Source organism: Macaca fascicularis, chromosome 14 (genome assembly GCF_037993035.2).
Source record: "Macaca fascicularis isolate 582-1 chromosome 14, T2T-MFA8v1.1".
In the NCBI taxonomy this organism is placed as follows: Eukaryota; Metazoa; Chordata; class Mammalia; order Primates; family Cercopithecidae; genus Macaca; species Macaca fascicularis.
This window is the reverse complement of record NC_088388.1, coordinates 32,912,557-32,938,015: the sequence shown is the minus strand read 5'-3', so window position 1 is coordinate 32,938,015 and position 25,459 is coordinate 32,912,557. Positions and strand designations below refer to the sequence as shown.

The 25,459-nt window shown below is 35.5% G+C and overlaps 1 protein-coding gene across 1 annotated transcript in view; it reads right to left on the bottom strand.

The window, feature by feature from the left end:
* Positions 1–25,459, bottom strand: part of CCDC73 (coiled-coil domain containing 73) — a 156,696-nt gene that overhangs the window by 16,386 nt on the left and 114,851 nt on the right. Inside the window, exons 10-14 of the mRNA XM_005578269.5 lie at positions 24,453–24,581; positions 23,590–23,649; positions 22,724–22,828; positions 9,876–9,986; positions 4,248–4,382 (exon numbers count right to left, since the gene is read on the bottom strand). Coding sequence (XP_005578326.4) covers positions 4,248–4,382; positions 9,876–9,986; positions 22,724–22,828; positions 23,590–23,649; positions 24,453–24,581 — 540 coding nt within the window. The remainder of the gene's footprint in view (positions 1–4,247; positions 4,383–9,875; positions 9,987–22,723; positions 22,829–23,589; positions 23,650–24,452; positions 24,582–25,459) is intronic.

Below are 25,459 nucleotides of genomic sequence, written 5' to 3'. Positions count from 1 at the left end.
ACAATGTGCCCTCTTTAGTCTGTCTTCTGCCTTTTTCAACTGTTTCTGCTACTTATTGCATTGCCAGCATCCTATATTTGCAACTATTCCAAACTACTTCTAGTTTCTATATTGAATAATGATATTACACATTTCTGTTTGCCTATGTTATTCCACATACTTGAAATGTTATCTCTGTCTGGAAATTTCTTATTTTTGTCAACTCAGCTAAAAATTCTCCTACTGTGTGAGGTCTCCCTTGAGCAGCCCCTCCTCATCTAAATAGAGTTGATCTCTCCTTCCTTTGTGCCACTACTCTTACTCTGAATATACTGCTTTAAGCACTTTTCACACTACACTGCAATTACTTTTTAACCTGTTTCTTCTACAAATTGGAAATTCCTTGAAATGCCATGTGTTTTTTACTGTATTCCTATAATTTTCCACTGCATATGACACAGACAATAGTCAATAAATATTTATTGAATATGTACACAGATAAAATGAATTAAATGAATGTTAGCAAGCACATGTATTAAGAATATCTACTTTATTAAAGACATGTATATTATAAAAATAAAAATATCTGCTTTAAGGACTAATTACAGAGCTCTTTAAAAATAGTATACTTCCCTAGAACGTATATTACAGGATTTTAAAAATTTAGATTTCCAGCCATACCAGAGCACTTGACTTGCCTTCCCACTGTAAATAGCTAGAAAACTAGATATAGTGTATGAAACAACAGTTTTCAGACAACGAACTACAAACAGGGAAAACTGTGCTCTCTGAGAGAAAGAGGAAAAAGTGAGATGAACCCTATGATTACTCAGGCTTACTACCCAGACACTTTCCACACCACAGCACAAGGAAGGGGCACTCTTGCAAAGCAAGATGGTCTGAGTTGAGAAGACAGACATCAGAATTTAAAGAGACTAAACTGGCTGTCATTTGTGAGGCAATGTACTGAAGATGAAGGAGCTACCCAGAAAAAGAGCTCTAGACATCTGCTATTTAATCTGTTGCTGAATATTAAGTGGGACATGTGAGGAGTAAAAGTCCATGAAGACATACAGGGGAGCCACAAGCTGAGCAATTTCCAGAGCTCCCACAGGTCTAGGTAAACTCTGAGTTCCAACAAGCCAGACAGGAACGAACTTACTGATAAGTTCACAGTTATGATTAAAGATTTCAACATTCTTCTTCCATTAATTGATAGATTACACACACACACACACACACACACACATATAAAATACATATATATATGTATTTTAGTATATATATAGTGTATATATATATATTTTTTGTGTATATATATATAGTTTTTTTAACTGAATGGAAAATGAGAAAACTACATATCATAATTTGTGGGATGGAACCAAAGCAGCGCTAAGAGGAAATGTTATAGCTTTAAGTGCTTATATTAGAAAAGAAAAAAGGCAAATAATCTATGTTTCAAGCTTAAGCAGCTAGAAGAAAACCAATTTAAACTCAAAGTAAGCAGAGTAAAGGAAATAAGAAAATTAATAGCAAAAATCAGTGAAATAGCAAATAAACATGGCAGAGAAAGGAATGAAACTAAAACCTGTTTTGTTTTTTTTGTTTTGTTTTGTTTTTGTTTTTGTTTTTTCCTGAGACGGAGTCTCACTCTGTCGTCAGGCTGGAGTGCAGTGGCATGATCTCGGCTCACTGCAATCTCCGCCTCTCAGGTTCAAGGGATTCCCCTGTCTCAGTCTCCCGAGTGAGCCACTGTACCTGGCCCAAAACCTGATTCTTTGAAAAGGTATCAATAAAACTGAAAACTTCTAACTAAAATGATCAAGAAAAAAAAGAGAGCGAGAGAGAGAAGATATAAATTACCAATACCAAGAATGACAGAGGGACATCAATTTGATCCTAGAGGACTAAATAATAAGAGAATATTATGAGCAACCTAGCCAACAAATTTGACAACTTATGAAAAGGACAAGTTCTTTGAAAGATAAAAAGTACCCAAACTGGCTCTTTTAGGGGTCCCACAATACCCAAAATCAGTTTCATTAGGAGGACTCATAGGACTCAATATATACCCATACACACAGCTAAGATTTATTATACAGAAATAATACAAAGAAAAACAGGTAAAGAAAAAGGCACATGAGTTGCAGTCTGGAGGAAACCAGACTTCCAAAGGTCATCTTCTAGTAGAGTCACATAAGACAAGCTTAACTCCCTACAGCATTTAATTGTGACAACATATGTGAATTGCTGTCTACCAGGGAAGTTCATTAGAGACTCAGTGCCCAAAGTTTTTTGGGGGAGGGTGCTGTTCATGCAGGTACCCTCTATCTAGCATGTGCCGAAACTCTAGAATCCCAGGAAGAGTTGTTGTTCAGAATAAACCACATTGTTTGTACTAACAGTTTAGGTACAGTGAGCCACTCTTGTCAGGAAATGGTGAGAATCCCCCCAAAATTCAAGTTTCCAGGCATCAGCCAGGGGCCAACTTTACTAGCTGGACTTTCTAAGTACAGCATTCATAGGGGTGCTATGTTAACTCTTTCCTGCACACCAACATAAGAAGAAATGAGAATCTGAATAGCCCTGTAAATAATTTAAATACTGAATTTGTTATTTAAAATATTCCCACCAAGAAAGTCTACATACCTCCACTGGTGAATTCAACCTAACATTCAATAAAGAAATCATACCAACTCTACACATTGAAAGGAATATATTCCAACTGAGTTTACTTGACCAGTATTACTCTTGATACAAAAACCAGTTCAAAGATTGCAAAGAAAAAACAACAAAACTTATAGATCCACATTCCTCATCAATACAAAATCCTTAACAAAGCAGTAGCAATTTAAGTCCAGTCATATATAAAAAAAATAATATATTATGACCAACTCAAGTTTATCCCAGGAATGCAAGGTTATTTTAACACCTAGAAATCAATTGATGTAATTATATGAAAAGAATAAGAAAAACAATCATAATAGACACAGAAAAAAGCATTTGACAAAATTTAATGTCCATTCATGATAAAAACTCATTTGTGATAAAAGCTCAGCAAACCAGATATAAAAGGAAACTTTCTCAAACTGATAAAGAGTATAAACAAAAACATATAGCTAAATTGATAAGAAATGGTGAAAGACTAGTCTCCATTTAAGATGAGAAACAAGGCAAGCATGCCCACTCTCACAATTGTTATTCAGCATTAGAGGGTCCTAGCTAGTGCATACATTTAGAAAAAGAAAATGTATACAGAGTTTTAGAAATAAAGTAAAACTGTCTTAAACTTGCAGACAACATGATCATATATTATAGAAACTCCCAAAGTTCAACAAAAACAACTATTATAACAATAACTTAATTTAAGAATGAGGTCAATATACAAAAACCAATTGTACTTCTAAGCTGGGCATGGCAGTTCATCCCTGTAATCCCAGCTACTCAGGAGGCTGAAATGGGAGGATCACTTGAGCCCAGGAGTTCATGTACAGCCTGGACAACATAGTAAGACCTTGCTTGTCTCAAAAAAATGTACTTGTATATATAAGCAATTAACAATTATAAAAATTTTAAATACTGTTTACATTAGGATCCCAAGACATAAAATATCCAGGAATAAATTTAACCTAAAATTTCCAAGACCTATATGATAAAAACTATGAAACACTTCTGAGAGACATTTTAAAATATCCAAATAAACGGAAGCTATACCATGTTCATCGACTGGAAGACTCAATGCCAAACAAAACCCCACAGACTTTTAAAACAGAAATTGAGACACTGATTCTAAAAGTGATAAGAAAATACAGGACTTAGAATAGCAAAAAACTGTTTTTGGAAAAAGAACAATATTGAAGGACTTAGCTATGTTTTATAGCTTCTTTAAAAGCTACATTAATAAAGACAGTGTTGTATTGGCTTAAGTATAGACATATAATCAATGGATCATAATAAAGAGTCCAGAAACAGATCCACACATATTTGATCAACTGATTTTCAAAGAAAGTACTAAGGTACAATGGGAGAGAAAATAGTATTTTTGACGTATATTTGTGCTGGGACAATTGGAAATTCATATACAAAAATGACCTTCAATCCTTATGTCATGCTGTATACAAAAATTAACTAAAAATGTATTAGAGACCACATGCATATACTCATTTTTTTAAAGTTGAGAAACTTAAAGTATAAAACACGGAAAAAAATCATAGTGACAGTCTTAATTTCTTTGATAGTTTGTACCCCACAACATACTTAAATTTTACCTGAAACTTTTTGTCTTCCTCAAAAGTTTTTTGATTGCATAATTTGTTATAATGTTCTTGTAACTTAATATGAGTTTCTTTAAGGGATGATAATTCATTTTTAATCTTATTAATTTCTCCATTAAGTTCTTCAGCCTGTTATAAAATGTAACCAGAATAAACAAGTATATCAAGTATATAAACATGTTTTGTCTGAAAATATTTCATTAACGAAAGTTTCAGGAAATAGTCAAAGAATCAAAACAATCACAAAGTCATTATTAATATTAAGAGCTACCATTTATTGGATTGGGCTGACTACTTAATAAGCATAATTGCATACTTATCAAAACGCTGAGGTATTATTATGCCCAATTTACAGGTAAGAAATGTGAGGCTCACAGAAGTTAAGTAACTTGTCCCAGATCAAGCAGATACAAAATGGCAGTGAGGATTTAATTCCAAAGCTAAATCTAAGGACTGTGTCCTTAATGACAACATTAAACTACCTCGTCACATAAAACAAATTTATTTAAATTCATTTAAAAAAAACAAAAAATTAAATTCATAAATAAGAACTTATGAATTTTACATTCTACAAACATTATACTTTCATTGTTTTCTTAAAGTTTAATTTTCTTGTTACAAATTGCATATACAGATTCGAATTCCACTAGATGAATACTAAGCACTAAGTGGTACCATAGAAACTGACATGTCAGCTGGATATTTATATCTATAAATTAGACTTTCACTCCCTATAAAATTTCATAATCTTTATTTTGGGGGAAAGAAATACTCTCACAGAAGTCTCAAATATGAGACAAGGTAAGTTCCACTGAGGAGAAAAATATCCTTTTGTCATGGAAAGGCATATTTGTGGTTTTATAAAAGTTTTAAAAGTTTCTTATAAAAGTTTCTCTTGAATAATTTTAAAACTCCTACCACAGATTCCACCACTGTTTGTAATATTCCTTACTATAAGTACTATAATTACTATTCCTAATATTTTTATAATTAATATTCCTCTATAAAGCCCTATACAGAGGCCAGTAGATGTAAACTCATGTTACTTTCTGTTCATTTCACCGATTTTTAATCATCTCTAAATCTATCTCTGCAAGGCATTTCTTCTCCAAGGCTAAACTTTCCATGTGTTCTTTATTCCTTCCTCTCCTATCTCCCTTCATCCTAATTCTAGAAATTTTCTCTTTCCTTCTGCCTCTCACACTACATCAGCATCTTCTCATCAGCCTACGCATATGCTCTACTCATATTCCCAATATTTTTCCTCTTTGACTCAGTTCCTCTGTCCCTCTCACCTTTTTTTTTTTTTTTAAGAGGGAGTCTCGCTGTGTTGCCCAGGCTGGAGTGCAGTGGCGTGATCTTGGCTCATTGCAACCTCCGCCTCCTAGGTTCAAGCGATTCTTCTGCCTCAGCCTCCCGAGCAGCTGGGCTTACAGGCTTGCACCAACACGCCCAGCTAATTTTTGTGTTTTTAGTAGAGACAGAGTTTCACTATGTTGGCCAGGCCAGTCTGGAACTCCTGACCCTGTGATCTGCCCGCCTCAGCCTCCCAAAGTGCTGGGATTACAGGCGTGAGCCACCGAGCCTGGCCCTGTCTTTCTCATTCCTTAAAATAAAGTCTCTACTTGCTACTTTCAAATTCTAACCTCCTATCGCTCCTTAATAGCCTGACTTCTGCCCTCATTGTTCTACTGTTTTCTCAAGTATCACCTGAAAATTAGCGAAAGGATTTTTTCCAAGTCTCACACCATTTACCAGCTCTGTAACATTTGACCATGTTGACTACTCTGTTCTTGAAACAGCTTCCTTTCTTGACTTCCATGCTAGTACTCTCTCTTTATCCTCCTACCTTTCTTACTGGCTCCCTCTCCCCTCCTGCCCCCAAACACACACATACACACACACACACACACACACACACACACACACACACACACACACACCACTCACAAAATGTTGGCTTTTCCCAAGGTTCTTTCTTCTTTTGTCTTGGCTCCTGGGATAAGAAACCCAAGGTTCTTTCTTCTTAAGCAGTCTTCCTTCAAGTGTTCCATTCTTTCCACAGGTTATCTTATTTCACCTATAACTTCAAATTTCACCTTTATGCTAATAAATCTTAAATCTATATCTCCTCCCCAACCTCTCTCCTAAGATTAGATTCACATCTCCAAATGGATAGTACGCACTTCAAGCTAGATGTCGTGAAAGCACCATAAATTCTACAGTTCTCAAATTAAACTAATTATTTTCATCCACCAAATCTGCTTCTCCTTTTACATTCCTTAAGCTAGTTAATGATATTATCATTCTATGAATTATACTAACCTCAGAATCACATTTGATGTCTATTCCTCTCCCAGTACCCATTATATATAAAATGTCACTAACCATGCCAAGTCTACTTCCAAAATTCATCCTACCTCTATCCCTCTTCATTGTTCTATTGTCCTAATTCACACACTCATAGGTTCACGATTAGATTATTACATTCTTCTTATTGATTTCTTTCCATACAGCCAGCCTCCATATTGTTGCAAGAATTATTTTTCTAAAACACAATCTGCCTGTGTCACTTATTTGTTTTAAACCCTTCAATAGCTTCCCATTACTTAAATTCTAATCTCCTAGTAAGGAACTCTTCAAAAGCTGATCTCAATCTACATTTCAATGTCACATTCCACACATCCCATTTTTAATTCAGAGCAGACTATTCATGGTCCTTGAAAATGGACTTTCATGGCTCCATGATTGTTCTATTCTTTCTTAAATGAAATGCCAACAGGATGGAATGGGAAGGGTGGAGATGGGTACCTTTTGCTTAAATCCCATTTCATGGGCTGGGCGCAGTGGCTCATGCCTGTAATCCTAGCACTTTGGTAGGCCAAGGCAAGTGGGTTGCCTGAGCTCAGGAGTTTGAGACCAGCTACTGGGCAACACAGTGAAACCCCACCTCTACTAAAATACAAAAAGTTAGCCAGGCGTGGTAGCATGCGCCTGTAGTCCCAGGTACTCGGGAGGCTGAGGCAGGAGAACTGCTTGAACCCCGGAGGTGAAGCTTGCAGTGAGTCGAGATGGTGCCACTGCACTCCAGCCTGGGCGACAGAGTGAGACTCCATCTCCCCTACAATCCCCCCAAAAAAATCCTATTTCACTTTTCAAGGCCAAATTATAGTCATCTTTCCTCTAAAACTTTCTCAAGCCCAGCTAAAGAAAAATGATTTATTTTGTGCTTTCATAGTACTTTGTTAATAATACTAAAAAGTACCTTGCACTATTGTGATTAATTACGTAGTTATCTGTCCCTGCAGAGTGTAAGCTCTTTGATAATCCTTGTATTTTAGGCATCTTTGAAAACCCAGTGCCTAGAATAGTGCCTAACACATAGTACGTGCTCGATAAGTGTTGTGAATTGAGTTCTGTTTTTCCTTTTTTTTTTTTTTTGAGACAGAGTCTCACTCTGTTGCCTAGGCTGGAGTGCAGTGGCGCAATGTCGGCTCACTGCAACCTCTACCTCCTGGGTTCAAGCAATTCTCTGCCTCAGCCTACCAAGTAGCTGGGATTACAGGCGCCCGCCACCACACCCGGCTCATTTCTGTATTTTTAGTAGAGATGGGGTTTCATCATCCTGCCCAGGCTTGTCTTGAACTCCTGACCTCAGGTGATCCACCCGCCTTGGCCTCCCAAAGTGGTGGAATTACAGGCATGAGCCACCAAGCCTGGCTGAATTGAATTCTTTTTGTGACCTCCCTTTCCCTAATTTCTGAACATTCTCACTTACTGTCTTTTTGTCTCTGTAACAACCATTGGTTATATATCTAGTCAAAATAAAAAGATACACATAACATTGTTATTTTTAATATTTCAATGAATTTTAAATATACTATCTAATAATATGGAAGTTTTATTAGCATAGTATTTTCTTTCACTGTTTATTTTTTTGAATGACCAAATATGAAACAGCAGTTTATATGATTCCAATTTATTTTGATCAGTATCTTTGTTTTTTTAACCTATCTTGATCCAATCTCAGTAGCCACACTACTATTGTCCTTCACTCAAGAATGGTGAAAAACTTACAGATAGAAATACAATTAAAAAGTAAATGTGATCTCTCGCTGAAGAAAACTCTTACAGAACCAAGGCAGCTTTTTCTTACTTATCTATATTCTGTTGAGTACAAAAGCACAATGGAAGCAAAATGATTGCAGAACTTAGAAATTCTAAGATGAAATCAACTTTATCCACATTTATAGATTGAGGCCTCACCAGTGAAATTGTTTATTTTTTCTTAATAGTTTTCTTTTTTTCTTGGGAGAGGAGCATGGTTGTAGTCTCAGAGAAAATGAACGTTTAATTTTCTTAGCTAAACTGATCTTTTTTTGTTTTGTTTTGGTTTGTTTTTTTGTTTTTTTTGCATGTTTGGCATATTTAAGTTTATATTTCCTTTTCACTTAAATAGTTTTCCTTATTCTGATAGCACCATTTCCATGGGCTTTTAAACATTGGGGATGAAAAGAAGGTACAGGGATAAAATGTAGATTAACTGATGCTAAAATGAACATTATTATGCTTGTTGCTTAATGATAAACTGTACTAGTATACCAATTAAGGATTTTTTAGTATTCTGATACAATTAAATACAAAATTTTTCTTAGATTTAAGTAAAACTTATCAAAACCATCAGTGAAGACTTAATCTCTCCAAACTATAAATTGAGAAAACATGTTACTTCCAAAAGAATCAAATCAAGAGTTACTTAGGTAATAATTTGAATCAAACAAAATAATCTACAGGAAATATTATCAAGCTGGTATTTAGATATCCATTACTATAATATATTGTATAGTATAATTAGCACAACAGTCTAAAACATAATCATACTTTTCCAAAATATAGCTTCATAAACTCATAGTGACTTTCTACTCTGTCATTTATTTAAAAAAAATTTTAAATGCAATGAAAATTGATATTAGCATGGAATAATCAGTTTTGGGAGTCTACCAATATTTAAAGTGAAACTTCATATTTCATAACTTGAATTTACCTCATTTTACACTATTATCTACTTTGCTGAATTAAAATTTATTATAAAATAAACAAATGTGATTTAAGGAAATAGCCATGTTTAGAACATATAAACTCTTATGATATGTTGTTAATATGATAAAATGGTAATACTACAGAAATAAACTGCTGCACACATGTTCTAAACATGGCTGTAATATAGCTCAACAAAACTGCTAAGAAAAGCAAAAGAGATCAGTTAATGATAGTATAATTATTTATTTTAATCATTTACTAAAATACTATGCAATGGTTTTATGAAAAAGTAAATTAATTTTTCTTTGTCACATATGAGAGCTCAAATTATATATATATATGCATGCATATATACACAAACATGTATTCCTGTGGTCTTCCATGCATAAAAGCATTACAGGGAATTTCATTAAGTTTAGCTTTTAAAAAGCATTCACCTTTTTGGAAATATGAGACCAAGAAAAAAATATGTCTGATTTTAGTCCTCTAATATTTTTGTAATATTTTCTTAGCATTTATAGTTATTTTAAATGTCTAAAACTATTTAAAATATTTTACTATTTTACTATTTAATAAACGTACATGTCTTTTCCAAGTTCCTAGTGCTTTTTCATGCTCGTTTTGAAGATTAAGAAACTTTTCTTCATTTCCTTTTACCTTCTCCCTTTGCAGCTCATTATCTCTTTCAAGGGTCTGCAATAAAATTAATTATCCAAAAAATAATCAATACCACATTAATGAATTTTGATGTGTTTTATGTTGCTTGGACCTTTGCTTCTAACATGCTGAAAGTGCCATACAGATCAGTGATAATGTGCTATCTCAACAATAATTTTCATAAATTAATGGAAAGGTGCTTATAGTTTAGCTAACAGAAAATAGGGGGAGGTTATGATAAAGAAATGGCTATAAAAGGGTATAAAAACATTGCCATTATTCAGTTTCACTGCATAAGTTTTAATGTGCTGAAAAAGTAATATAAAGTACAGCACTGAAAAGTATGAAATGTAGCACAATCCAGCCTAACTCTACTAAAGAAATTTAACTACCATAGAACATTTTTTCCACTATCTGTTTATTTTAGAAATTAACTGGCTAGAAAACTCTTAAATACAATTTTCATTTTAATTTCAAATTAATACTTTTTAAGCATAACTTAAATATTTACCATATTAACTTAATTACTTCATTGAACTAACGTAACAGAATCACTACCACACTCTCCCTCCCACAAAATAAACTTATAGAGTAAAAATACTACCACGTGTTTTATAAGACTAGGTTTTTAAAGCTAGTAAATCAGTGTCATCAATATTATTAGGTTTTTCCAATGTCTGCTGATAATCCAAGTAAATTTCTATAAAAAGATAAACAGTGATAGAACTCCTACCTACATGCCTAATACATCTGGAATCTTTAAGTTGTTTACAGAGCTATGTACATTCAGGTGAAAAATGTCAAGCCACACAAAAGAATATATATTTTTTAAAAAAGTAAAGTTATTCTCTCAGTTTTCCTCCCCAGAAGTAACCACTTTAGTAGTTTCTTTTATATCTTTCCAGAAATTGCCTATATAACCATAAAAGTATGTAAAAATACATATATATTTTTAAATACAGATGAGACCATATCATACACTGTTCTGTCATCTGCTTTTCTTTTTAAAAAAGTCTTGCTTACTTTCTGTATTACATATATAAATCCATCTCATATGAATTCCATATTATTCATAGTACTCTATTTAGAGAATTCTCAGTTACATCTAGAGTATCAATATGCAAAGATAAATTATGTAAAATTATGGCAACATATCTAATATGTTCTGATAATTCCATCCTTAGGTGATTTTGTCACTGTATGAAGGTCATAGAGTGTACTTACACAAACCTAGATGGTATAGCCTACTATACATGTAGGCTATATGGTATAGCTTATTGCTCCTATGCTACGAACCTGTACAGCATCTTTCTGCACTGAGTAGTGTAGGCAATTGTAACACAATAGTATTTTTATAACTAAGGCTATCTAAATATAGAAAAGGTACAGGAAAAATGAGGTATAAAAGATTAAAAATGGTACACATGTAACTATATAAGGTACTTACCATGAATGTTGCTCTGGGTGAGTCAGTGAGGGAATGGCCAGCGAATGTGAAGGCCTAGGACATTATTACTCACCAACACAGGGCCTAATAAACACTGTATACTTAGGCTACAATAAATTTTTTTTAATATTTTCTTTCTTCAATAATAAATCAAGCTTAGTTGACTTGATAAACTTTTTTTTTAACTTTTTGACTCTTTTGAAATAACACTTAGCTTAAAACACACAGATTGTATAGCTGTACAAAAATATTTTCTTTCTTTATATTCTTATTCTATAAACTGTCTTTCTATTTTTTAATTTTTTTTTTTTTTTTGAGATGGAGTCTTGCTCTGTTGCCCAGGCTGGAGTGCAGTGGCACAATCTTGGCTCACTGCAAGCTCCACCTCCTGGGTTCACGCCATTCTCCTGCCTCAGCCTCCTGTGTAGCTGGGAATACAGGCGCCTGCTACCACGCCCGACTAATTTTTTATGTTTTTAGTAGAGACGGGGTTTCACCGTGTTAGCCATGATGGTCTCGATCTCCTGACCTTGTGATCCGCCCGCCTTGGCCTTCCAAAGTTCTGGGATTACAGGTGTGAGCCACCACTCCCGGCCTTTATTTTTAAATTTTTACATTTTTCCTTTTTAAACATTTTGGTAAAAAACTAAGACACATCATCACAGCAGTATTCACAATAGCAAATACTTAGAATCAACCTAAATGCTCATTAACAGTAGACTGTACCACATTTTCTTTCTCTACATCCATACACCATGGAATATGACACAACCATAAAACGAATGAGATCATGTCCTTTGCAGCAACATGGATGGAGCTATTATCCTAAGAAAACTAACACAGGAACAGAAAACCAAATACCACATGTTCTCACTTATAAGTGGAAGCTAAACGTTGAGCACATATAGACACAAAGAAGGGAACAATGGACACTGCGGCCTACTTGAGGGTGGAAGGAGATCGAAAAACTACCAATCAGGTACTATACTTATTATCTGGGTGATGAAATAATCTGTACACCAAACCTATGTGACACTCAATTTACCTATGTAACAAACCTGCACATGTACCTCTGAACCTAAAATAAAAGTTAAAAATACATACATGTAACATAAAATTTACCAGTTTAACCATTTTTAGGTGTATAAGTCAGGGGCACTAAGTATATTCACAATGTCATGCAACTATCACCACTATCCATGTTCAGAACTTTCTCATCATCTCAAATAGAAATTCTGTATCCATTAAACGGGAGTTCCCATTTCCCCTCCCCAATTGTTCATTTTAACAAATACATATGTCATGTAACTCCCAGAAGATATAGAGAGCAGTTTTATTACTCCCAAAAGTTCCCTTGGGCCACTTTGCAGCACCCCTATTCTTCACTGCCCATCAATAATCTGTTTTCTGTCTCTCTAATTGTGGCTTTTGTCAAATGTCCTATAAATGGAATCACGGAACAACACTGTATGTAGCCTTTTGAGTCTGGTTTCATTTACTTAGCAAAATGCATTTGAGATTCATCCATTTTGTTGTGTGAATCAGTAGTTGGTTCTCTTTTACCGCTGAGTAGTCTGTTGTATGGATGCACCATAGTTTGTTTATACATTCACCTCTGGGTTGAACATTTGTGCTGTTTCTAGTTTTTAATGAGTATTAATAAAACCACTGTAAATATTATTTAAAAAAACTAACACACAAACACACACATTAGCCTAGGCCTACACACAGAGTCAGGATTATCAATATTAACTGTCTTCCACCTCTATATACTTTCCCTCTGGAAAGTCTTCAGGGGCAGTAATACCCATAGAACTATCATCTCCTATCATAATACTCCCTTTTCTGGAATGCTTCCTGAAGGACCTGCCTGAGGCTGTTTCACAGTTAACTTTTGTGGGTTTTTTTGTTTGTTTGTTTGTTTGTTTGTTTGTTTTTTGAGATGAAGTCGCTTGGCTGCCCAGGCTGGGTTGCAATGGCGCGATCTCGGCTCACTGCAACCTCCATCTCCCAGGTTCAAACGATTCTCGTGCCTCAGCCCCCCTGAGTAGCTGGGATTACAGGTGCGTACCACCACACCGGCTAATTTTTGTATTTTTAGTAGAGATGGGGTTTCACCATGTTGGTCAGGCTGGTCTCAAATTCCAGACCTCGTGATCCGCCCACCTCGGCCTCCCAAAGTGCTGGGATTACTTAACAGGCATGAGCCACCGTGCCTGGCCAACTTTTTTTTTTTTAACAAATAGAAGGAGTAAACTAAAATAATGATAAGAAGTATAGTATAGTAAATACATAAACCAGTAACATAGTCATTATTATCATTATCAAGTATTATGTATTATATATAATTGTATGTACTACACTTTTATATGACTGACAGTGCAGCAGGTTTGTTTATACCAGCATTACCAACAAACATGTGAGTAATGTGTTGTGCTATGACAATATGATGGCTATGATGTTAGCAGATAGGAATTTTTATCTCCATTATAATCTTGTGGAGCCACCATCTTATATGCAGTCTGTCATTGACCAAAACATTGTCATGTGGTGCATAACTATAAAACAGAGTAGTTTCTAAACATTTATAGTGTGTATAATAGATGCTTAGTACTTTAACATTCTAACAAATTTTTTTATTGATAACATACTGTATTTTAGAAGATAAATAGAACTTTAGAGAAGACATGGGAGAATAAACCACAGTCTCTATCCTAGTAATAATAAATGACCAAGAACATCATGCTTTTAAAATAGTGCACTAGCAATGTCAATCATTTCTTGTCTGCACCCAATAACTCCATCTAAAGGAAACTGCCTACTTTAGGTATTCTCTCGATTTCAGTTTTTTTGAGACATCCATCCTTCCATTACAATTTTGACCTACTTCTGTCAGCTGTACAAATTAGGTTATCTCTGAGGATGCCCTTTTTCAGTTCTGTCATGAGTCTCCTGTTTCCCAGATCCCATAGTTTCCTTTCTTGGTTTACTCCCCTGTCTTGGTAGAGCAAACATTCTATTACTTCTTGATAAAGGAGGCATAGGGTGGCAAATGTTTTGAGACCCTATATGTCTGAAGATGTCTTGATTCTACCAATACTTGACAATTTGTTTGGCTAAATACGGTACAACTCTGCTTTGGAAATCAATTTTTTCCCAACATCTGAAGGCATGGTTCAATTGTCTTCTACTTTCCATTGTTGCCACTGAGAAGTCTGAAACCTTATGTTACCATTCTCATTCTTAATCCCTGTATATGACCTACTTTCTTGTACAGTTTTAGAATATTTTCTTTATGTGTTGTACAAAATTTCATAATGATATGCATTGGTATTGAGCAAGACAAACTTACATCTGTCAGGCCTAGATAACTTTTTTGTATTAATTCTTTGGTCATTTCCTTTCCCTCTATTTTCTCTCTTCTCTCTCTGACACTCACCAGACATCTTGAACTGACTCCCCAGTTTCCTTTCCCGTTTTCCATCTTTTTGTCTTTTGGGTCTACTTTTTAGAAGACAATATTATCCTCCAACCTTTCCTTTGCACTTTTTATGTCTGCTAATATATTTATCTTAAGGGGTCTCTTTTATTCTCTAAAAGTTTCTTTATAAACTCAAAATTCTTATTTTGTAGATTAACATGTTCCCTTTAACTAAATATACTTTCTTAGTTTCTACAAGGTTTTTTCATTATCCTATTTGTTTTGTCAGTTTTTCATATTGGAGGCTGTATTAGGTTGTTCTTGCATTGCTAAAGAAATACTTGAGACTGGGTAATTTATAAGAAAAGAAGTTTAATTGGCCCATGGTTCTGCAGGCTGTACAGGAAGCATAGCACTGGCATCTGCTTCTGGCGAGGCCTAAGGAAGCTTTTACTTGTGGTGGAAGGTGAAGTGGGAGCTTGCATATCACATGGTGAAAGCAGGAGCAAGAGCGAGGCAGGCAGGTGCCACACACTTTTAAACAACCAGATCTCATGAAAATGAGATCATTCACTATCCTCATTCACTATCCTGAGGACAGCACCAAGCCATGAGGAATACGCCTCCATGACCCACACACCTCCCACCAGGCCCCACCTCCAACATTGGGGATTACATCTCAACATGAGATTTGGGTGGATAAATATCTAAGCCATATCAGAGGCTTTCTCCAAATGTCCAGTAATCCTTAACTACTTATTCATATTTTAAAATGAGGTATTAAAATACCAGCTGAAAGTTTTGTCAAATGGTAGGTTTCACTGTGGATGGATCTGGCTGAGCTATTTCACTGGGAAAGCTTAACTGTATCAGTTAGTCTTTTCTTTTGGGCAGATTAGTTTCCCCTGAAAGGAATCTTCCATTTTTCTGCTGGGGAATTAGGCTAGCTGCCCTCTAAATGAGGATACTGGGCTGGAAGGTCTCACCATTCAGAATTCAGACTTTCCAACCTCTTGTCAATATCATACTCTTAGTAGTAAACTGATAAACTAGCTCTCAAAAAATAAAAAATAAAAAAGCCTGATTTGAAGCATTTGCCATTTTTCATTCATGTTAAATATTCACATCATAGTTAATTTCAAACTACCATTGGTTTAACAACCAGTTCACAAAATTCCTTAATAACTAACAACCAGCTCCCACTGGCAAAAGCTGGCTCCAGCAAACCACTAGATCCCCTTCCCCCCAAACTTCAGCTGTCCCTCAGATTCTACAACAGAAACTTCCAATCTTCTGCAAAGTAGGAGAGGAGCAGTGTCTACTTGTGCAGGATGGGAAAGAGAATATGGGGTTGCAATGACTTCTTACATAGATCTAGTTTCTGGCTTCAGTTGTGATACTTGCAAATCCTGACCATTTCTGCATCTTTGATTTCGTTTCTACTTCTCTTGTGCTAAGTAAATTACCGTTGTCTGTCTGGTTCCCACTTTTTAGTACTATTACTGTTTCCTCCCCATTTCCTTGTCCTTGTGGATATAATTAGTGTCATTTTATTGCAGTTTCAAAAATACGTAATGTGGGGTTAAACATGTTTAACTAGAAGTCCTGACCAGGCAATACCTAAACTCAGAAAGACTATGAGTTTATTCATGTTCATCTTTCATTCATTAAGAAAATTTAGTTTATATACTACAAGTATACAGTAACCAAAACAGCATGGTACTGGTACCAAAACAGAGATATAGACCAATGGAACAGAACAGAGTCCTCAGAAATAATACCACACATCTACAGCCATCTGATCTTTGACAAACCTGAGAGAAACAAGAAATGGGGAAAGGATTCCCTATTTAATAAATGGTGCTGGGAAAATTGGCTAGCCATAAGTAGAAAGCTGAAACTGGATCCTTTCCTTACTCCTTATACGAAAATTAATTCAAGATGGATTAGAGACTTAAATGTTAGACCTAACACCATAAAAACCCTAGAGGAAAACCTAGGTAGTACCATTCAGGACATAGGCATGAGCAAAGACTTCATGTCTAAAACACCAAAAGCAACGGCAGCAAAAGCCAAAATTGACAAATGGGATCTCATTAAACTAAAGAGCTTCTGCACAGCAAAAGAAACTACCATCAGAGTGAACAGGCAACCTACAGAATGGGAGAAAATTTTTGCAATCTACTCATCTGACAAAGGGCTAATATCCAGAACCTACAAAGAACTCAAACAAATTTACAAGAAAAAAACAAACAACCCCATCAAAAAGTGGGCAAAGGATATGAACAGACATTTCTCAAAAGAAGACATTCATACAGCCAACAGACACATGAAAAAATGCTCATCATCACTGGCCATCAGAGAAATGCAAATCAAAACCACAATGAGATACCATCTCACACCAGTTAGAATGGCGATCATTAAAAAGTCAGGAAACAACAGGTGCTGGAGAGAATGTGGAGAAATAGGAACACTTTTACACTGTTGGTGGGATTGTAAACTAGTTCAACCATTATGGAAAACAGTATGGTGATTCCTCAAGGATCTAGAACTAGATGTACCATATGACCCAGCCATCCCATTACTGGGTATATACCCAAAGGATTATAAATCATGCTGCTCTAAAGACACATGCACACGTATGTTTATTGCAGCACTATTCACAATAGCAAAGACTTGGAATCAACCCAAATGTCCATCAGTGACAGACTGGATTAAGAAAATGTGGCACATATACACCATGGAATACTATGCAGCCATCAAAAAGGATGAGTTTGTGTCCTTTGTAGGGACATGGATGCAGCTGGAAACCATCATTCTTCGCAAACTATCACAAGAACAGAAAACCAAACACCGCATGTTCTCACTCATAGGTGGGAACTGAACAATGAGATCCCTTGGACTCAGGAAGGGGGACATCACACACCGGGGCCTATCATGGGGAGCGGGGAGGGGGGAGGGATTGCATTGGGAGTTATACCTGATGTAAATGACGAGTTGGTGGGTGCTGACGAGTTGATGGGTGCAGCACAGCAACATGGCACAAGTATACATATGTAACAAACCTGCACATTATGCACATGTACCCTAGAACTTAAAGTATAATAATAATAAAAAATAAATTAAAAAAAAAAAGAAAATTTAGTTTAAAATTTAAAATTGAATGAGCTCCTATGATGTGCCAGACACTGTTTTAAGCTTTTATGCTACATCAGTGGAAATGTTGCTGTCCTTATGGAGTATATATATGTGTGTGTGTGTGTGTATATATATGTGTGTGTGTGTGTGTGTGTGTGTGTGTATATATATATATATTTTTTTTTTTTTTTTTTTTTTTTGAGACAGAGCTTCACTCTTGTTGCCCAGGCTGGAGTGCAATGGTGCAATCTCAGCTCACTGCAACTTCCGCCTCCTGGGTTCAAGCAATTCTCCTGCCTCAGGCTCCTGAGTAGCTGGGATTACCGGTATATGCCACGATGCCCATCTAATTTTGTATTTTTAAGTAGAGATGTTGTTTCACAATGTTGATCAGACTGGTCTCAAATTCCCAACCTCAGGTGATCCACCCACCTCTGCCTCCCAAAGTGCTGGGATTACAGGTGTGAGCCACTGCGCTGGGCCATGGAGTTTATATTCTATCAGGGATTGTTTCCTGGCCTTTTGGCTATATTCCTATATTCTATTAGGAAATTATTTGGAATATTTTGCATCTGGATAACAGAGAGAGCTGATCTAGTAATTTTGTTAGATCAGCTATATTAAGACCACAACTCCTAACTTGCCCCTTCATGAGCTCTAAGTCCAGTACTTATGTACCGTTGAATTCTACAGAGTCTAGGGTAGTCATAAATATACAGTTATGTGTTTCTCTGAGTTAATGGCGACTGTCAATATAATTCCAGGATCTTTTGACTATGACTACCAATAACTTAGATAATGCAAATGCCTCTCTTTTGAAAACCATCTCTGAAAAAAATGGATATTGTGAAAATTCAAAGTGAAACCATTTGCTAATGCTTTAATCTTCCAAAAACTAACTAAATGATCCTAGTTAATACTATGAAAAAATACTATGGAAAAAAATAAGTAAATTATTCTTGTTAATACTATGACTATAGGAACATAACTATGTGTATAACTGGACTAATCTATAACTAAATCGCAATAGAAAATATTTCCTATCATGAGAATTTAGCTTTCTGTGCTCTAAATTTTACTACTAGAAAAGTAAGACAGATGACAGCATGATTGCAGAGCACTGAAAAACAGTTGGCCATTATCAAGAGTAATGATCCCTTTTAGTACAGGTGGAATGAGAATGTTCCTCAAGAAAACACTTGAGATATCTATGCAGCATAATCCTCAGCAACAGCTCAACATTAATATTTTGTTACGCTATATTTCAGTGGTTCTCAGATATCAGTCTGCCGACAATATCCATGACAAAATATTCACTAGTCCAAGGCAAAAAATGTCAATATAAGGTCATCAAATGCCTTTTCTTATAAAGGACTATCCTTTATTCTGAGATTATATCCTTAATATATGTTTGATGTTAAAATGTTCTCTTTCATAATATGATAGTAATGATAGATTGTATTGTTTGCAGATTGTATTGTTTGCATTCTTAATATCTTTACTTATCAAAATAAAAAGCTGACAATTCTATCCTGTTTTTGACAATACTTTAAAATTTTAGTTTACAAAATCTAGCTTCTCTATGTACTATCGAGGTTCAGGTAATACTTGTGGCAGTTAAAGAGAAAGGCATTTGAGGGAAATAGAGAGAGGCATTTGATTATCTAATGATTGGTAGTCATAGTCAAAAGATCCTGGAATTATATTTATAGTCACCATTAACTCAGAGAAACACATAACTATATATAGGCTCTGTAGAATTCAGCAGTATGAAGAAGTTACGAGTTATGATCTTAGTATAATTGATCTAACAAAATTGCTAGATAAGCTCTCATAGATCTAGGAAAAATATCTTAACAGTATGTTGTAGAAATAGTGCTGGATTAGAATCACAACAGATTTAATCCTAATTTTATCACTAATTTTGAGGCTTTGAACCACACTGCCTACATTTTCTGAGTCTCTCTTTTCATTAAACAAAATGGTTGGATTAGATGATTGTTAATATTTTGTTTGGCCTAAAAATCTATGTTTCAACTCATTTATTTGGATTAGAAGATGCTCTTGGTAACAGCTATTCATAAAGAACCTAGTTAAATTATATCATATGTTGCTTGGGAGAAGGTTCAACACATTAGAGAAATAGTTCCAGTTATCTAACTACAGAGTGGGCAGGGGAGATGGGAGGTGAGTACTTGCTAACAGCTGGACTTTCAGAGAAACTTTTTTTGCTAGTCTTATATTGGAATAGGTGAATGGATTAAAAGAAGGGAGAGGTCTGACGATAGGATACCACCCCTCCCTCCCTCTTCTATAGTATTTGGGACACATAAGAGAAATAAGGAAGGCAAAACTTTCGTTACATGATAAGCCATAGAACATCAATGGTGAGGAGATATTAATAAATTTTGCATTGCTGAGGTTCAATTTGGTTCCATTCAATGATAGACTCTGCATAATTTGTTGGGCCTGGTACAAAATGAAAACCACAGGGAAAAAAGTGCTACTAAAGGTACTAAAATATAAAATTTTTTCCCTTCTTTGCAGCCCCTCTCTCTCTTTCAATTTGTCATGGTGCTTTTTATTTTCTATTTAATATCATGATCCCCTAGGCTTGGGGATACTCACCAGGCAAATGCAGACCCTCATAACGTGCCTAAGGGCCTCATCACACAACTCAGCATGACTGAGAGCCAACAGCTACCAGGGTCCCTGTCCTGCCAGCGGCTAGACCCATCTACTATGTCCTGGACATCGGTGGGGAAGTGAATTCTTCCCTTCCCGTGGGCCCTTCACTCCAACCCATGGCAAATGGGTGACTCTCAAGAGACTGCAACTGCCAGGAGGTATGCACTCAGTACCTGGACTGGGGATTCATCCTCCCTGCACACTCCCACCAAGTCACCTGCCTAACATTTTAAGGCACTGCCAACCTGCTACAAAGACAACTGTTGTTATGCCTTACCCCAAATACTGTGGGGTATAGGCACCCCACCTAGGCCCTCCCCACCTGCACCTACACCCTAACCAAAGAGTGAAGGTCAACAGTAGAACACAGACCTTTCCCCGCAAATGTGACCCAATCAAACTACACCAGTGGCAGGACAGGAACCAGGAGTAGGAGGCAAAGCAGGATGTAGGTCCCCAGAGGGTGGAAGAGCCAGCAGCCAAGAACCAGTACTGAGAAGTAATGGAGACAATACCTGAGCTGAAGATCTAAGCCCCTAGCACATGCTTCATTACCATTAGACTTCATTTACAAAATGTAAATTCAAAATAAAATCTTCAAGACAGTGACCATGAAACATTAAACCTGAAGCAGGAGGCCCTTCTGAGTCTGGATCCCTATGATGCCAGTGCACTGGTCACATACTCATGAAACTGGCCCTGGCCTTGACTGACGGTAGTTTTTATGTGGGAGGTAATTGTAGTTTTCATGGGAAATGTTCAGCTTTACCCCGAACCCCTTCAGAAGGATAGAAGTATCTTCTACTGGCCACCCCAGTGGAACATACCCCCAACCCCTTTTCTGAATTGGACATCCCATCACTTGGCCCAGTGGCATACAGGGCAGTTCCTGCTCCTCCACTAATCTCCATGGTTCCTTCATGTTAAGCCAAATAACCACTAAGGTTTTTTAAGAATAATACACTTCAAGCTCCACTGGCACAGATTACTCTAAAGACTTTTCTTTTTGAAACTTGTAGACCAAAACTGGGCATCAGTTGATATGTTCTTGGCAAACTTCCAAACTTCAAGAAACCTATGCCTAGCTGGCTGTGGTGGTGGGCACCTGTAATCTCAGCTACTCGGGAGCTGAGGCAGGAGAATCACTTGAACCCAGGAGGTGGAGGTTGCAGTGAACCAAGATCATGCCACTGCACTCCAGCTTGGGTGACAGAGTAAGACTCCATTTCAAAAAAAGAAAGAAAGAAAGAAAGAAAGAAAGAAAGAAAAGAAAAGAAAAGAAAAGAAAAAAGAAACATATGCCAACCGCTTCCACATGAGCTTATCACATTTTACTCTACTGGTAACACTAGAGTGGACCTTCACCTTTCAACAGCATTTCAAGCATCTAGCCAGGTAACAAATGGCAGTCTCCACTTCTTGTATCTCAATCCCTATAAGAGATTTTCTTGTACATTTCTTCATTTAGCTTCATAAGGGGAAATGCACCGGCCTCTGCTAGGGATGTAAGAGAAAAAGCCTCTCTTTTTGAACACTGCACTCCCAAATTATCAATGGCCAACAATGTCTTCTCCTTCCCAGTCATTTTCTTATATATATTGGAAAGAGGATGATGAGGTGATTATTGTGGTAACCGTGCCAATTTTATCACTATCCTGTGAAGAGAAATCTACCCCAAACTTCTGAGAGCTGGCTGAATGCTCTCTTAAACTGCAGTTGACACTTTCGCCTTTTATTTTCAGTGTTGGATTGTGACCACAATTCTAAGGAAAAAAAAAAAATCCTATTCATTCTGTTGTAACAGAGTGGATTTTTCACTTTGTAAAATGAAGTCGGATACTTGATAAAATTTAACATTTCACTAGTGACATAAATGTTGAATAATATATGTTCATTACTTTAGACACTGAAAACAAGTTGATGAAGGAAGTCAATATCTTACCCCTAGCATTCAAAATAATTTCAATAAAACTGGACAGAAGAATAAACTAAACAGGGGAAGTTAATTAGATGAAAATATACTAAAACACAGATAGATAGATAGATAGATAGATAGATAGATAGATAGATAGATAGAACCTGATTATTTTCTTTTAGCCTCTTCAATTCTGCCTCCATTTCAGTATTAGCTTGAATTTGTTGCTGAAGTAACTGCTGCATATGTTGGAAAGAAATGATGATATCCTTTGAAAATACACAAATATGATATATATCAATTTAAAAGTTTTAAGATAGTAGGTGTGTTTCTAAGCTCATTCTTCACATACATTTTCTAGTTTCCTCATTGTATTTATAGTTTAATTTCAATACTTTATATTAAACTAATGACACATCTAATGGTATCCAAAATAATTTCTATTACATTATTTTCAAGAGTCCCTCAAATAATTAACAAAGTTTTTTGGAATAAACTGTGGATTCTAAGACACATGTGAATAATTCAAAACTAAAATAAACATTTGTTGGCTACCAACCCCCCAACAGTAAACATATCACTACTAAAATGTCATATAAGGTATAATATTATAAAATGTCATAATGGGCTAGGGTGTCATGGCATACATTCAGAGTCAAATGGAGGAAAAGCAGAAGAGAAAAAAGAAAGAAGAGGAATATTCTTTTACACATCTTTTAAAAAATGGAATAATTATAAGCATCAAATAGACAAATGAGAATATAATGTCCTGAAAAAATATGCACTACACATAAATAAACTTCAATAATTATCTGTTAGGGTATAACTGGTCTAATCTATCAAGGAAAAAATTAAGGTATTTTTAATGAAAGTATATTGAGACTGATTTTTAAAAGTATACACATGTATATTTAATACACATTAACTGAGTGCCTACTATGTGCTATGCATGATCCACTTAATTTATTTTTCACATTTTATCTGATTTTTAGAATATTTACTGACTTCCAAATGTCTTATGATGGCTTACCTGTTTTTCTTCTTGAATACGTGTAATCTCTTCATTAATCTTCTCATTTAATTCCAGTTCCTTTAAAATTTGAATAGTTTTAAAGTTATGATAGAAAATTCAGCAAATTCTACATTCAATTCAGTACTAAACAAACTTTGGAGTATTATGACCTATTACTACCCCCAGAGTACCACATTTGTTTTTTTGTTTGTTTGTTTTGAGACTGTCTTGCTCTATCACCCAGTCTGGAGTGCAGTGGTGTGATCTTGGTTCACTGCAACCTCTTCCTCCCAGGTTCAAGTGGATTCTCATGCCTCAGCCTCCCAAGTAGCTGGGATTACAGATGCCTACTAACATGCACAGTTAATTTTTGCATTTTTAGCAGAGATGGGGTTTCACCATGTTGGCCAAGCTGGTCTTGAACTCCTGACCTCAAGTGATCCACCCACCTCGGCCTCCTAAAGTGCTGGGATTACAGGCATGAGCCACTGCACCCAGCCCAAAGTATCCACATTTGTTTGTGGTTTAAACAGTGACTTCAGTGAACTGAAGAAGATATTATATACCAACATAAGTTGGTGCACACTTGTAAATGTTAAAAACTATAAAATTTCTCATCTCCAAAGCTGTCCTGGAAACACCATTGTACCACAAGATTATTCAAAACCATATTCAAGTGGAAATTAAATAGTTCTAGCCAAATCTTATTGTTCTAAAGTCTATGGCAAAAATTATCTAATAAAAAGAAAACAGATTCATAATACCTTTAACTATGTATATTGACTTTGCAAAGAAGGAACATTTTTGTGTTATAATCCTGAAACTCTCGTAAGTTTTATTGAAAATATTAATGTTATAAACAAATACATTTAATAAAATACCATGTTGAGTCTTTCTTGAAGTTCTTGAAATTTTTGTTCTTTAATTGTTAGATTGATGTTTTCTTCTCCCATCTTATATTGACATGTGACTTTGGACTTTATCAAGTCTGAGGCTGCTTTTTTTAGTTCCTTAATAAGAAACATATTAAACAGAAAATTCAGTACACATATTTCACTTAAAAAAGGTACTTTCCTAACAGTGTCAAAGTTCATCCTTAAGCCTATAATTACAATTTGTTATATTTCATATATCAAAATAATACTGTTGGTCCATTAAAGTGTATTTTCCCTAGTTCCCTTGCAAGATTAGCCAAGGTGGGAACATAACCTGTGGTTGTGGATCAGGCAAAGTTAATCAATCATAAAGAGATTGACTGCATGACTTTGAATCTTAAAAGGAGTGTACTAACATAATCAACTAACCAGAAGTACAGCCGTTTCCATTATTTATTCAACAAACGTCTTCTGAGATAAAAAGATAACAAGGAAATCTCAATTCCTAAATTTATTAGCCTCTAATAGGAAAAATTATGTAAGAAATTATTACAATACAATGTAATGAGTGCTACATTAGAAAAATGTATTAAAAAAAAAACAAAGAAACTGGGGGTATCAACAAGGTATTACATGCAAAGGTGGTATTTGAACCGAATCTTTAAAGATAAATTTGCAAAGAAGACAACAAAGGGGTAGGCATTCCAGGCAAAAGGTTCTACACGCACAAAGCCACAGAAACATGAAAGAGCATGATATTCTTCAGGGAAACAGAACTAATAAGATATGACTGGAGCTAATGTGTTATTTCAGGGGACAGAGTAGAATATTGGTAGTTGTGGCTAGAAATTTGGCAGGATTCAAATATTGAGAAGGACTTGTATATCACACTAAAGAGTTTGAATGTTACACTAAAAAAAATGAGGAATTAACCACTGAAGGATTTTGAGTAGAAGAATGACATAACAAAATTTGCATTTTAGAAAAATAACTCTGGCAGTGCTGTGGAGGGT